Source organism: Vigna unguiculata, chromosome 6 (genome assembly GCF_037176805.1).
Source record: "Vigna unguiculata cultivar grain cowpea cultivar isolate G323 ecotype 2 chromosome 6, ASM3717680v1, whole genome shotgun sequence".
Lineage (NCBI taxonomy): Eukaryota > Viridiplantae > Streptophyta > Magnoliopsida > Fabales > Fabaceae > Vigna > Vigna unguiculata.
The window spans coordinates 9,023,667-9,036,528 of NC_140797.1; the positions used below are offsets into that span (position 1 = coordinate 9,023,667).

The window sequence follows — 12,862 nt, forward strand, 5'->3', positions numbered from 1 at the left end:
AATGGACAAATAGTCACAGATTTTTATCTTAGCTTGAGAAAATACGAGTTTTTTCTTTTTTTTCTCTATAATTCATGAAGTTAGGTGAAAAAATTAAATTATATTCAGATCAACTAGAGAAGACAACATGAGAAATTTATGAAAGAGAGAAGATTGAGCTGAAACCATGTATTTTTGAGATCATTAATGCTTTGTTTACATTGAGAAAATGGAAACAATAAAAATAATAGAGAAGATTTAATATCCTATAATAATAAAGATATAATACGAGAATAAATAAAATCTTCCTAACAATAGATGTATGATCTAGATATACTTCATTGCATAAGATATGCTACTCATTTCTATAATTATAATAACACTCCCCTCAAGTTGCAGCATATAAGTCATTTGTGCCCAACTTGCTATAGGTATGATCGATCCTTGGTTATCTTAGAAACTTGGTGAATATGTCAATCAATTGTTTCTTAAAGTTGACAAATGTAGGGTTGATGTCTCCAAACTCTAGTTTTTCTCGTATGAAATAACAATCCACGTCCATATGTTTGGTCATCTCATGAAAGACATGACTAAACATACTGTACAATGTTTCTGTTAGGACATGACCTCCTATTATGAAGGTCTATTAAAGAAAAAACGAAGGAAAAGGAAACTACAACTTACTGTTTAAATTAAAACAGTTGTAAAATATGCTAGTAGTTATGTTGTCAGGAAGATTGTATATATAGGTTTCTTTAGTGGTCTTGGAAAAAGAAAATGGAAGCACCGGAGAAGTCTTTAGCAAATGGGCTTCAGTTACCACAGGGTTTGAAGCAAGATTATATGCAAGGTTGACCCAAATGGAAGTGGATTTGGAATCCCATTTTGCACAACAAAATTCACACATGCCACGAATGGAAAAGATCATGGAAAGATTTGTGAAAGAAGGATGTCGGAAAGGTTCTAGTGTAACAAATTCTATGAATCAGAGTCTTCGATGAAATTACACAAGAAAAAGAATTAGTGAGTGCAACATTATTGGCAAACAAGAATTGTGACAAATGGAAGCAATTGGACATTCCTCTATTTGAGGGACAACATGTTATGGGATGTATAAGAAAATTTGAGCGTTATTTCAACTTGAGAGGGGTACAAAAAGAGGTAAAAATGGAAGCACTAATGGAAGGGATGGAAGGCATTGTGCTATCTTGCTTTCAATGGTGGGAAGCGTGCAACCCAAATCAGTCTTGGTTTGGTCTCAATAATGCTCTTATTCAAAGGGTCCAACTGGTTTTGATGGGAAACCCTTTCAAATTGTTGTTGGCCTTAAAGCAAAAAGAATTCAGTGACCGAATTCATCACCCAATTTGAAAGATTCACTGGAGTCATTAAGGGGTTGGATGAGAAGTATTTGGTGAGGATTTTTTCCAATGGGTTGAAAGAGAATGTTTTCGTTGTGATGAAAAATATAGCAAAATCTTGTTTGCAAGAATAAACAACTCAACAACATGATGTTAATAAAAGGGCATGAGGAAGAAGACAAGCACAAAAATGGAGAAACTTTTTGTAATCGCTGAACTTTTCCCATAATTTTACCTTGAGAACAAACAAGGTGAATCTTGATGGGTCGAGTAGTGTTAGGACACTACCTCCAAGGGTGTCAAAGGGGGTCTAGCCCGACGGGCGAGCATGCCAACCGGACACCAAAAGAGTGGGTCGGGATAGGGTTTCCAACCCACAAACTCGTTGACACCCAGCTCGTTTGTGCTGGCGACCTAACAGGTTGCAGGGTGGGTTACCGCTGGTCGGCCCCCAACCCATTACCATGATTATGTGTTGTGTGGTAGGTTTAGCACGCTCATTCATTTTTTTTTCTCTGTGTTGTGTTGTGCAAGAGGCGTCAAGCAGAAACATTCTTCGTTGCCCTCTTCCTTTCTCAGGCATATGATATTCTCTTCCTCAACTACGAAGCCCAGAGTCCATGTCCATCTTCTTCATTACTCTTCTTTCTCTCCGCGACTGGAGTTTCGCGAGTTGGGTTTCGAGTTAGATTGGGGGTTTTTGATTGACGGTTGATCTGATTTTGTTTTTCCTTGTTCACTCCGCAATTGGAGTTTGGTTTGAGTTTGATTGGGGCTTTTCAATTAGGGTTTCATCTAATTTTGTTTCTCAGGTTAGGGTTTGAATTTAATTGGGGGGTTTCAATTGGGGTTTGATCTTGATTTTGTTTCTCCTTGTTCTATCCGCGATTGGAGTTTCTCGTGTTAGGGTTTAGTTCGATTGGGGTTTTTGATCTGTGATTGGGGATTTTCGATTGGGATATTTTTATATGTGATTAGGGTCGATCTGTTATTGGGGATTTTCGATCTGTATCTTATTGGAATTTCTCGATCTGGTAGTGGTAATTTTGTGGGTTGGGATTTTTGCAAAATGGGTTTTTTGCATATTGTGTTTTTCTCTTTTTGCAGATTGGGGTTTTGTTGTAGATTTGGATGTGATGATTTTTTGGGATGGAGTTGTTTATGGAGAAGGGTTCTCATTGTAGAGATGGAGACGGTGGATCTCTTGCACCAGTGATGGAGGAAACGAAGGCAGATGATGATGAAGAACACAATGAAAAGGATGAAGAAATGGCAGGTCAGCCCGCCAACATGTCTGACCCACCCTATGACGGGATGAGTTCACTTTTGCTACCCGTTTTTTGATGTCGGGCTAACCCAACACGACCCGAATTTGACGGGCCAAAAGCGGGTCAGGCCAAAACTAATCAGGTTGGCCCAAATTTTACATCCCTAACGACTTCCTATTGTGAAGGTGTTGTTGGTAGGATATTAAATGTATTCTTACAAGTAGTTAGAAGGTTCTACAGATCTCATGTAAATATTACTTTAGGGTTTGAGTTCTCTATATACAGAAGTTGTTGTACTGTTTCAAATGAATTAATTGAATAAAATTTTCTTTCAACAAGGGGATTATTGTTTAAGAGATGAAAAATTAAAAATGGAAAAGTATACTGGTGCAGATTATGTAGGTTGAGTCATAGATAAGAAGTCCACCGCAGGATATTGCATGTTCTTAGGTGGAAATTTGGTTACTTGGAGAAGTAAGAAACAATATGTTGTTGTAAGGTCTAGTAGGCTGAATTCCGAGCTATGGCACAAGAGTGTGTGAATTGTTATGGATGAGAATTATTCTAAATGATCTTAAAATGACATGTCAAGAACCAATGATCATTTATTCTGACAACAAGTAAGCTATTAGCATTGCTCTCAATCCAATTCAGCATGATAGGACCAAACACATAGAGATAGATCGACACTTTATTAAAGAGAAATTGGATAGTGGCCTTATCACTACTTCCTACATCCCATTTGGACTTTAGTTAACATATCTATTTACAAAAGGTCTTCCCACTAAGCGATTTCATGATCTCACATGCAAACTAGGAATGATAGATATCCATTCACCGAAATGAGGGGAAGTGTTGTTAGTTGGATGTTAAATGCAATTCAGAAAGTTATTGGTAGGACATTAAATGTACTACTAGAAGTTGTTAGGAGTTGTTAGATTGTTCTAGAGATCTCATGTAATTATTACTCTAGGGTTTGAGTTCTCTAAATATAGAAGTTGTTGTACTGTTTCAAGTGAATCAATTGAATAAAATTTTCTTTCTTTCATATTAATTCTGTCAATTAAAGGTCTACTAAAGAAGAACAAAAGGAAATGGAAAATACAGCTGGTTGTTTCAATTACAACAATTATAACATTTGTTATTAGTCATGTTGTTGGGAAGCTTGTATATATAATATAGGTGTTGTTAGAATATAATCTATATATAGTGTGACAGATTTATGGAAAATCAACCATTACATAATCTCAGAAATTAGTATGATTGATTCCTAATTATTATATATCTTTATTGTAATTGATTCTATTCAATAGTATAAATACATATTGTGTGGTCTACATTAGACACACAATATATTTAGAACATAGTTATATATGGTATCAGTAGTTTAAGGTTTCGATTTTGAATTTCTTTTTTCTTCTTTTTTTTCGGGTGAACAATATTCGTGGCAATTGGGCACCCCTATGCTCTGTCACCGGGCTTCTTTTTCCACCGATGCCCACTACGTTCGTCATTCTAATTCGCCAATACACACGCCTTCACACGTGGTTTGTTCTTGGTGCGTCTGTCTCACGTGCCTGTCTCCGATTGCGTTTTGCTCACTATCCCGACATGACCCACTTGCCGACACACCCTCTTTCTCCTTCCTCACACCTAGGCACTCCTTTTTAGCCCATTTCATGTACTTTTCTGATGGCTTCCGAAAGCTCACACTCAATTCGTGGTGCATATCGTGGTAAACGCCCTCGTTGCAATTTTTTTCAGTAATATGACCATACTGAGGCAGAATGTCGTACAAAGGCACGACAACAACACAAGACAACTAATATTGCTCAGGTCAATTCTCCAAAACAATCAGATGATGTTTAAATTTCAGTTGATGCCTATAATGAGTTTCTCCAATACAACGCAGCCAGGCAGCCTACACAACTTATCGTCGTCGTTGCTCCGGTGCCTCTGATTTTATGTTTGGTAACAAGTGCCTTTTCTCTCAATTGACTTATTTGGATTCTTTACCCTCTGTGACCATGGCAAATGTCTATCAAATAAAAATTCATGGCATTGGTCAAACACGCCGTTCTTCTAATCTTACCCTAGATTTTGTGCTTTATATTCCCAGTTGTCCTTTTAATTTAATCTCCATAAGCAAGCTCACTCGCACCCAAAATTACTCTATTCTTTTTGTTAATAATTTTGTTCTTGTCCAGGATTGGCGTACTAGACAGACAATTGGAGCAGAACATGAGTCTCGAGGATTATACTATCTGTCACAATCGGTTGCTTGTATCTCCACTGCGTCTCAAGCACTTGAGCATCAATGCTTGGGTCATTCTAGTCCTAGCAAAATGCGTCACATGCTTCCCAGTCTTTCTCACAAATCGTCTTTTCAATGCGAGTCTTGTCAGTTAGGAAAACTCACTCGTCATACCTATGGTACTCGAGTTAATAAAAGTGCTTTTTCACCTTTTGCCTTAGTTTACTTCGATATTTGGAGTCCTAGTCGTGTCTATTCTACCTTGGGTTTTTATTACTTCGATACTTTCATTGACAATTTCTCCGATGTACTTGGTTATTCTTGATGAAAAATCGTTCTGATGTTTTTTCTATCTTCCAAGGTTTCTCGACTAAAATTCAAAATCAATTTGACACATCTATTAAAATTTTACTATTAAAATTTTACACACTGATAATACTCGTGAATATGTCTTCCCAATTTCAGTCATTTCTGAGTTAACAGGGTATCCTCCATACACATCTTGCTCTCACACACCACAACAAAATGGTGTCACCAAAAGAAAGAATTAACATTTGGTTGAATCTGCCTGTACCCTCTTTTTTCACCACAATATTCCTCTTCAATTCTGGGAGATGTCATTTCGATAACATGTTATTTCATCAACCGCATGCCTTCCTTCATCCTTAATAATCAGGTTCCTCACACTCTGTTATATCCAACACAAGATCTTTACTCTATTCCTCTTCATGTCTTTGGTTGCACATGCTTTGTACATGACCTTACTCCAGTTAAAGATAAACTTTCTGCCAAATCTCTCAAATGTATTTTCCTTTTTTACTTATGCCTTCAAAAGGGCTCTCGTTGTTTTTCTCCTCAACTCAACCGATATATAGTTTCTGTTGATGTCACCTTTGTCGAGACTACCCCCTTCTACACTTCGACTATATTGGATGATAATCTTATAGTAGACTCTTCAGAAGTCTCGCTTGTTCCGACTCAAGTAATTGCTTCTCCTCAACGTCCTTTGCTACAATACCACAGACAAGTTTAAACTCCAATTGTGACTCACTCTACTAATTCTCAAACATCATCTCCTACTCCGACCACCCCACTACCCACTCTTTCTACACCTGAACTTCCTATTGCGATACGAAAAGGTACTCGTTCCTCTCGTAATCCCAATCCTCTGTATTTTCTTACCATTAATTGTGATTGTTGTCTCAATCATATTTCTCCTTTGTTTCTTCTTTGAATTTTGTGTCTATTCCTAAGACTATAAGTGAAGCCATGACAATGGTAGAGGAGATAGCAACCTTCCATTCTAATGGCACTTGGGAACTTGTTCCTTTTCCACCTGCCAAGCAAATTGTTGGTTGTCGTTGGGTTTATACAGTGAAAATTGGACCTGACAGTCATATTGATCAGTTAAAAGCTCACTTGGTCGCCAAAGAATATACACAAATTTTGTGTCTACATTATGGAGACACCTTTTTCCTATGGCCAAAATAACTTATGTTCATCTCTTTCTGGCTGTGGCTGCTATTCATCATTGGCCTCTCATCAGTTTGATATTAAAAATGCATTCTTACATGGTGAAATGCAGGAAAAAGTTTATATGGATCAACCCCCTAGTTTTCTTGCTCCTGGCGATTCTCGTCTTGTTTGTAAGCTTCAATGGTCTCTCTACGGTTTGAAGCAATCTCCTCGGGCTTGGTTTGGTCGTTTCAGTTTTGTCTTAATTCAGTTTGGCATGACCAAGTGTGAGGCTGATCATTCTGTCATCTACTTCCATTTCTCTTCTGGCAAGTGCATTTACCTTGTTTATGTTGATGACATTGTCATCACGGGTTAAGATGAGACTGAATTTCGATAAATCAAAGAGTACCTTCCACAGCAATTTCATGCTAAAGAATTGGGCCCTCTAAAATATTTCTTAGGCATTGATGATCAATCTGCTTCTGGAATTGTCATTAATCAACATAAGTATGCCCTGGTCATTCTTACTGAAATTGTATGCTTGACTGTCGTTCTTGTGGTACTCCTATGGATCCCAATATTAAGCTTCTTCTAAGTCAAACTATCTCACCATCACCAGACTTGACATCACTTTCGCGGTTAATGTGGTAAGCCAATTTCTAAATGCTCCTTGTGAAAGCCATTAGGATTTTGTGACACATATTCTTCGATACATAAAAAGGGCTCCAAGACGAGGATTATTGTATGAAGACAAAGGCAGTACTAAGATTACTTGTTACTCTGATGAGAATTGGACAGGATCACCATCAGATAGAAGATCCACTTTTTGGTACTGTGTTCTTATGGGAGGAAACCTTATCTAATGGAGACGCAAGAACCAAAATATAGTTGCTAGATCTAGTACAAATGTAGAATATTGTGCTATGGCAACAACCACTTGTGAGCTTACGTGGCTTAGGTAACTACTACTACTACAACTAAAAATAGGGGGTTTCCATGAAGCAAAGCTTATTTGTGACAATTAAGCTGCACTTCACATTGCATCAAACCAAGTCTTCCATGAAAGAATCAAACACATAGAAATTGATTGTAATTCTTTTAGAGAAAATGTGCTCTCTGGAGCAATCACTACTGATTTTGTCAACTCTACCAATCATCTGGCTGATGTATTCACCAAGTCCCTTAGAGGCCCTCGGATTGAGTACATTTGTAACAAGCTTGGTGCATATGATTGATTCCTAATTATTATGTATCTTTATTGTAATTGATTCTATTCAATAGTACAAGTACATATTGTGTGGTCTGCATTAACAGAAAATACATTCAGTACATATACAATTCTACAGGTTTGTTTTAGGGTTTTGGTAAAAAAAAAGGATTGGAAAATTAGTGAATAGTGGAAGAATCTTGGACCCTCGAAGTGCCAGTGGTATTTCTGTAAAGATTTCTAAATCTTTTATACGAAATTCTCAATTCTCAGTTTGAGTTCTCTTTCTTGTTTCTAGGTTTCAGGTCCAGGTTCAACAAGTTCCCTAATTGTCACATATAATGCGCTTTTGGGAACTTTCCTCAAATTTAAGTTCTTTAAGGAGTTACTTTAGTCATATGAGCTCACAAGTGACTAGTGTCACTGTCTTATGTTTGAAGTCCAACATCGACTAGAGATAAGACCAATTCATAATATATAAGTGGGTGCAAACCTCACTTTACAAGCCAATTTTGTAAGGTTGAGTTAGACTTAAAGTTCATTTTTTAACATGGTATTAAAGTCTGATTTAGAGCTTATCCTAGCGAAATTTGTTGTTTGTTGGGTCTATTGTTTCACCCACTATCTTGCCACTATCAGACCACCCATTAATGTTTGATCCCACGCACGAGATGTATATACCTCCTCGTGAGTGGGTGTGTTAGAAGTCCCACATTGACTAAAGATAAGGTTAATTCACAATATATAAGTGCATGCAAACCTCACCTTACAAGCCGGGTTTTTGTAAAGTTGATTTAGGCTTAAAGTTCACTTCTTAACATCCCATATTCTACTTCTGCACTTAATCTTGCCAAAACAATTTGTTTCTTACATTTCTACGATATTAAATTACTTTCAACAAGAACATTGTACTCTGAAGTGGAGTGTTTATGAATTAGTGATCTAGTCCAATAAATGTCAACATACCTAACAATTTGAGTATTTTCCTTATCTTCATAAATAATGTCTTTGCCAAGAGCATTCTTAATAGTATACTTTAGGATTCGTACAATAGTATACTTTTATGCTACATCCCGCTCTCCTACAAGAAACATATCAAAGTGTTCCACTAATAAAAACTTGAGTACGAACGAGTACATAGACCACTCCTAGTTATCTCTTCTTAATCTCCACTTGAGACTAAGAACTTCAGTATTCTTTAGCCATAACTCCTAGTTATAAGACTACTCTCAAAGAGCACAAAGGTTTCACACTTCCCACAAAAAACAAATCATAAGCAAGATTAGAATACTATATGTTGATTTAGGAGAAAATATTTGGATAAATTACAATAAGGCATTGTAATAATTACAATTATGTTATCGGAAGATTCTAAAGATCCCTTTGTAGTCGTTACTTTAGGGTTAGAGTTCTCTATATATAAGGAGGCTTATGTATTGTTTCAATGAATAATTCAATAAAACTTTTTTCTCTCATACAATTTAATCTTTTTCAAATCTTTATTTCTTTGTATATTTCAATGATGAGCTTTGGTACTTTGGTCCATGTATAGACTTCAAAAATATGATTGTTGCATAATGTAATCATTAGCAATAATATCTCTTTATGTGTGATTTCATGGTTGCTTGATATCTTGAGGGAAGTGACCTTACTTTGTTCAAGATATTAATATAATGTTGGAAGACAGTTTTTTTTAGATCCGGAAAAATAATATTAATAAAATGATCCAAGGAAAGAGAAAAGCATATCAGACTGCCAAACAAACTCTGATGGAGCCGCCGTGAAATGGGTAGAAACACATGGAGGAGGCAGCTTGAGTGTAGGTTGGTCAGTTGTCAAGTGTTGCAGACACCGCTACACACTGATCGGAGTTACAGTTGGAACGGGACAGAAGATGCATGTGAAGGCACGTGGATGGGTGTTTCGCGTCGCATTTAATGGTTGGATAGATCAGTGCAGCGCAATCCAAACCCTGCCAAAAACTCTTGCCAGAGGCAGCACTATAACAATGTGAACCTGAGAAAACTTCACCAAAAAATACGAGAAAAAATGTCCTTCAAAAGACAGTGGATCGACCTGGCCAAGACACTTTTGAAAAAACTACCATGTTAAACTCTAGGGAAGAGAGAGAAAAGAGAGACATGAGCTGAAACCGTGTACTTCTAAGACAACATATGTTTTATTTATACGAGAATATTGAATCAATACAATAAATATAGGAGATTTGATTTCCTCCAATAATAAACAACAGTCGTTACTTTATGAAGCACGGGACATCTGCAGAACAAAAAACTATGCATCTTAAAACCATACAAATAATTAACTAGTTTTAAAAACCATATTATAAGAACCTTTTGTTGTCTAGAAACTTGACACTGTAGATTGTTAGCTAGTTAAAAGGATTCATTCTCAAAATCTTTATATAAAGGCAGGACAATGTGATCCACAAGAAGAAATGAAGATATCAAAAATATCATTAACCATGTACACTACCTTATTATTGCCCCAAGGATTAAGGGTATGCTATCAATCTGAAATGTGAGCCGACAACCAAGTCTATCCACCAACGAACCAGAGCTTATGCTCCCTATAAATGCACCAACAATAAATATACTGACTACGAGTCCCTCTATCAAAGAGTTTCCTTCAAAACCAAGCTCCCGAGCAATGGAAACAATAGGGCCATTCATGACTCTACAAAATATACAATCAAGTTTTTTAAATGATTCAAACTTTACAAGAAGCTAGAAACTCAAATCCAGTCACCATGTAGTTTTAAAAACTAATCACGCTATTCTGAACTTATCACATAAAAGATTAGCAAATACTTGGCTACAGCATAATCTGTCCACATTAATTATCTATTCTTGTTTTAAGAGAATGAATACCATCCTGGCTTTTACTTTCACAACCTCAATGAAACACATTCTACCAGCTTTATTGAACTTTTATTATAACTACTGAACTATTTAGTTCAAATCCAGTCTCAACTTAAAATTTTGCTCATCAAATCATGTCTTGTAACTTCACTGTAAGATTTTTTATCTCACATGACATGACTGTTTAAAACAATTGAACTATGTAAGGAAATACTGAATTATTTTATTGAAAGCAATCACACCAATTACATTCTCATCACCATTATTTGTAACAAACTCTTTAAAATAAGAAAATAAAAATATGTTGAAATGAACAGGAAAGTTCTAAAGAAATGTTCTCCTAATTACTGTGGAAACATTGAGAATATTTGTCTCTGAATAATTTGTTATTTACAACACTTTGATGAAGCACCTCTATCAATTTCAATATGTTTACACTAGAACGAGATAATCTACCCCACTCTTTGCTTCTTCATATTACCAAAATTTCTGCAAGAAACAGACACTACCTAGAGGTGGATTTTTTGTAAATAACAAAACCTGCATAGTCTGTACCAATCTATACCTTTAGGGTCAAAGTGTCATTTTTTCTAAATTGCAGCCCTCTTTGTCTAGGCTTGACTTCAAGTGTTGAAGAATTTTATCAATTTCCTGCATGAGTCTTTCTCTTGAATCATGTATAAACTCGCTTACCAGACTAACTATATAGGCAATGCCAAGTCTTGTGTCTGATAGATTGTCATTAGATTTGTCAACTCTGATGAATAATTGGTTCCAATATATACCAATCCTTTAACAGTATCAAGGGTCAATCATATTTGCAGCAAGTTGAGTACGTAGAACTTATATGCTTCCACTTGAGGGTGAGGGTCAATCTTCTATTTAATGTATTGATTCCATTTTCTCAAATAAATAAAGCATCCACATTTTCTCAAAAACACACAGTTCCAGCTCATTTTGCATCTCTTTCCTATAGTTTAAACAATTGCTACGGGTTTCAATTAGCAACCTGGGTTTGATTATACTTAAATTGTTTCACCAATTATTAAGCCTGAAATTTCAAGTCTTGTTCATCTATGGAACTCTTTAATGTCTTTGATAAAATGAATATACACTACATCTTTAGGCAAACTTCTCCATTGTGTTTTTGAAACCATATTAATAAGACTGAGTATCCAACAGTTTTGTCCATAAATAATCTTATCGGGAAACTTGTTGACCGACCACCTTTACTCTCCCCTCCGAACTACTATTTTGCATCACAAGCTTCTAACTAAATCCAGTTCCAAATTATTCATTAATCACATTAAACTGATTTTATTTGTAATAATTAAACAAGTAAAACACCTTTTTCTACTTAAGAAGCTCATCTCATCTCTATATGCACAGAAGTAAGTGCGCCACTCTAACAAGAGAACGGACTGCACAGTGTCTCTTAACAAAACTTATCACAAAGTTTGAAAAAATAAACCAAGTTTCTGCATGCAAGTATATAAGTATATAAGGTCGGTCGGTGGAAGAAATCATGGTTCAACTCTCCGCTAACAAACTAATTAACATACAAGCAAACATTGCTTATAAAAAATAAATAAAAAATAAAAAAATCCTCCCAGCATAGAAGGAAGGGTGAAGTTGCAGTAAAGCGGTAGTCAAACAAAAATGTGAGAGAAATAAAAGCAAAAACTGACCCAATGTGATACCCAAATATAAAATTGGACATGGAAGCAACAAGAACGTGGGGAAAAGCAGGCAACCATCCCGAATCAAAATTTGCATCGTTTTGACGCAATGGGAGTTTCTCAGCTCCTTCATCATCTGCAACACCAGTCTGATGCGACTCGGAGGGGTCGCTTTTGAGGGCTGAAACTCTGAGCTTATTATAAGGGTGGCGAAAGGAGCAACTCAGATTCTGAGGTTTGGTTTTGGTTTTGGTTTTGGCTTTGTAGAAGGAGAGGGGTTTGCGAATTGGGTCGCATTGAGTGTAGACAATCGCTGCTGAAAACGAATAAAGGGAATTCATCCTTCAAAACTGAACAAAAATTAATAATTAAATAAATTCAAAAACTACAATCATCTTACACTCCTTCTTAAAGGATATTATTGATTAAGACTGAAAGTCACAACAGAATCAAGTTTTATAAAGGACGCGAAGGAACTCTACTTCGATTATATATGTTCTAAGTTTAGTGGCCGCCAATTACTTGTACTTGTTCCGCAAAACGCAGGCCGTTTAGATAATTTTGTTCTATGCTGTGTAAGTGCGGGTCTTTATAACCACGGACACTTCGTTTTTTTTTTAATTTTTATGATTAAGTTTTCGATATTTAACAAATTAAAAAATTTTAATAAGTTCACAAAATTAAGAAAAGATTTTAAAAAGTTAGATGATAAATTAATAATTCAACATTTTCATCATATTCATATTTGTACTTTGACATACATGATGTATTATTTAA

At 35.9% G+C, this 12,862-nt stretch overlaps 1 protein-coding gene across 9 annotated transcripts in view; it reads right to left on the minus strand.

Annotated features, from left to right (window-relative positions):
• LOC114188717 (Major facilitator superfamily protein) overlaps positions 1-12,627 on the minus strand; it is a 34,717-nt gene extending 22,090 nt beyond the window's left edge. For 3 of the 9 annotated variants that reach the window (XM_085675252.1, XM_028077340.2, XM_028077339.2), the window contains exons 1-2: positions 12,095-12,479; positions 10,021-10,221 (exon numbers count right to left, since the gene is read on the minus strand). In XM_085675252.1, coding sequence (XP_085531378.1) covers positions 10,021-10,221; positions 12,095-12,426 — 533 coding nt within the window. In that variant the 5' untranslated portion in view covers positions 12,427-12,479. The other 6 variants (XM_085675253.1, XM_028077341.2, XM_028077343.2 and 3 more) reach the window with 5 other exon arrangements.
• Positions 12,628-12,862: the final 235 nt, after the last annotated feature.